The sequence below is a fragment of the Propithecus coquereli genome, unplaced genomic scaffold (genome assembly GCF_000956105.1).
Source record: "Propithecus coquereli isolate 6110/MARCELLA unplaced genomic scaffold, Pcoq_1.0 Scaffold3, whole genome shotgun sequence".
NCBI lineage: Eukaryota > Metazoa > Chordata > Mammalia > Primates > Indriidae > Propithecus > Propithecus coquereli.
The window spans coordinates 5,554,128-5,556,880 of NW_012148618.1; the positions used below are offsets into that span (position 1 = coordinate 5,554,128).

Genomic DNA, 2,753 nt, shown 5'->3' on the forward strand with positions numbered 1-2,753 from the left:
ATGCTGAATCTTATAGGGAAAACATTTTAAAGTGTACTATTTGATTCAGGATTTTTAAAAAATTAACATAATAACTTTTTCTTTTGGTGTATAGTTTTTTGAGTTTTAACACAAGTATGGATTCATGTAACCATCACTATAATCAGGATAGTGAATAGTTGTAAAATCCCTGAAATTCCTTTATATGCTGCTACGTTGTAGTCAAATCCTCCCCCACCCCCATTCCATCTCTAACCTCTGGCAACTACTGTTCTGATCTGTTCTTTATCCCTCCAGTTTTGTCTTTACCAGATGCTATGTAAATGGAATTAAACAGTGGCTGACCTTCTGAGACTGACTTCTTTCACTCTGAATAATGTCTTTGAGATTCATCCATGTTGATACATTCTTTTTTATTGCCAAGTAGTATTCCATTCTATGGACATGCCACAGTTTGTTTATATATTTACCTATTGAATTAAGCATGTTTTCTGGCTCCGCAAATTATTCTGCATCTTTGGACAAGCTATTTAATGTTTCTATGCATTCATTTCTTCATCTGCAATATGACAATAATGGGACCAATGTCATAGGGTTGTTGTGGGAATGAAATGAGTTAATACATATGACGTACTTAGAATAATGCCGGATATACACTTAGTGGCCAATACAGTCCATTATTATCATCTCCGATATTAGCTAGATATTGAAGTAGAAAGAACTTGACAAGTTCAAGGAATAGCAAAGCTGCCAGTGTGTCTGGAGTGTAATGAGCAAGGGCAGGGAGTAATATGAAATGATGGGGGGAGCATGTAGGAGTCAGATTATTAAGGGCCCTACAGACTGCAGCAGGGAGTTTTGATTTAACTCTGCAGTGGAAAGCCAGGGATGAGGCATGATCTGGTTCATGTCTTTAATAGATCACTCAGGCTGCTATAAGGAGGATCAGTTATCATGGTAAGAGTGAAAGTAGTGACCCTACTAGAGTCCTGCAGTAGTCTAGGGGAAAGATGGTGGTGGCTTGGATTAGAGTGGTGTTGGTAGGGATGAAGACCAGTGGTTTGATTCAAGGTGATGTTTGGATATAGAACCCACAAAACTTGCCGATGGACTCACAGCTCAGGGAAGCACATTCCCCACAAGAGTAGCAATGTGTGTCATCATAATTATCAACAGCAGCACTCTTCTCCTGGTATGACTTTGCCAAAGATTTCTTTCATCTGTTTTTGGAATTGAAACCTAAACTTTCATGCCTAATTTATGAAATGCGTTTGGAGAAATAGCCTGTCTCTCACACATTTTTAAATGAGATCAAATTGACTTCTTTCTTACTCATATTCATGACCCCAAACACATTTGTAAAAAACTGGCTTATCTTCCAAAACTGTGTACTCACGGCATTTTGCTTTGCTGTCCTCTGCAACACGTACGGTTCTTGACCCCACGTGCTGAGCAGTTTTGCTGGAAATAAAGTTGTCTCGGCTGCTTCATGCTTAGCCAGTGGAATGGTAGTTTTAGTGGTTGGCTGGAGTTCCTGTGTACACTTGGGATTTATTGTTGGAATAAACATTATTAGACTCAGATTAAAATTGGACCAGAAATTTATTTTTGTCCTTCTTTCAGCCTCAATTCACCCTAGAATCTCTCATCCAAATGACAAATAGTCTTGACTTTCTGAGGTGATCTAAAGATTAAAATCAGCCCTGGTGCTTACTTAGCTTTGCATTCAAATGGAGATTTTTTTTTTGGAAACAGAGTTAAAAATAGAGTCCTCTGATCTCACATAGAAAGTTTTCTTTTATTTTCTCCCCTATCTGCTCTTAACACATCTGTATTTGTTCTCTGTGGGGCCTTAACTTCCAACTCCTCCTTAAAGACAAACACCTGACCCAGACTTTATCTGGAACACAGTCATCTTGCTCTTTTTGTTTGTTTTAACCCTATCCTATCTGTTTAATCTGGGGCCTTCCATAATTCAGAGTTTGCTAAAAGGAAGGAATCTCCCTTTTATCATGAGCTGCTTGTCATGTCTTCCTCTAATTTTTGACATCTCTTGTTAGGTTAGTGTCAAATTGTGGCATTTATTATATTTACTCAAGTTTATTTGGAGGAGAGCCTCTGGAATCTAGGAGATGCTCACCTGAGTTTTGAGCCTAATTTTGTGCATTTTGGTAATTGACTTCTTTTGTGATCTTACAGAATACCAAGCTGGTATTTTACACTTGAAGAGGGAGCACAAAGAAGAAATTGAAAACCTGCAGGTATGTCTTTGATTTTACTGAACTGGTTTTAGGAGACTGGTATTTAGTTTTCTTATGTGCTAAAGTAAATATTCCTCTTGTTTTTAAGTATTTAACTAGACAGCATCTACAGCTTGCACCTGCCATTGGGCACCAAGTTTATCCTGGAGTTAAAAACCTTGGATTCTGTTTTTATTTCATTTCATTTCATATAGAGTCTTGCTCTGTCACCCCCGCTAGAGTGTAGTGGCATCATCATAGCTCACTGCAGCCTCAAACTCCTGGGCTCTAAGCAATCTTCCTGCCTCAGCCTCCTGAGTAGCTGGGACTTACAGGATCGAGGCATTGTGCCGGACTAATTTTTCTGTTTTTAGTAGAGACAGGGTCTCGCTCTTGCTCAGGCTGGACTCGAACTCCTGAACTCAAGCAATCCTCCCGCCTCGGCCTCCCAGAGTGCTAGGGTTACAGGTGTGAGCCACTGTGCCCGGCTGGATTCTGTTCTTAATAGAATTTGGGCTGGGCGCGGTGGCTCAC

General features: G+C 39.7%; 1 protein-coding gene across 1 annotated transcript in view; it reads left to right on the forward strand.

The window, feature by feature from the left end:
• LOC105814218 (formin-1-like) overlaps nucleotides 1-2,753 on the forward strand; it is a 298,032-nt gene that overhangs the window by 70,835 nt on the left and 224,444 nt on the right. Inside the window, exon 3 of the mRNA XM_012649117.1 lies at nucleotides 2,179-2,240. Coding sequence (XP_012504571.1) covers nucleotides 2,179-2,240 — 62 coding nt within the window. The remainder of the gene's footprint in view (nucleotides 1-2,178; nucleotides 2,241-2,753) is intronic.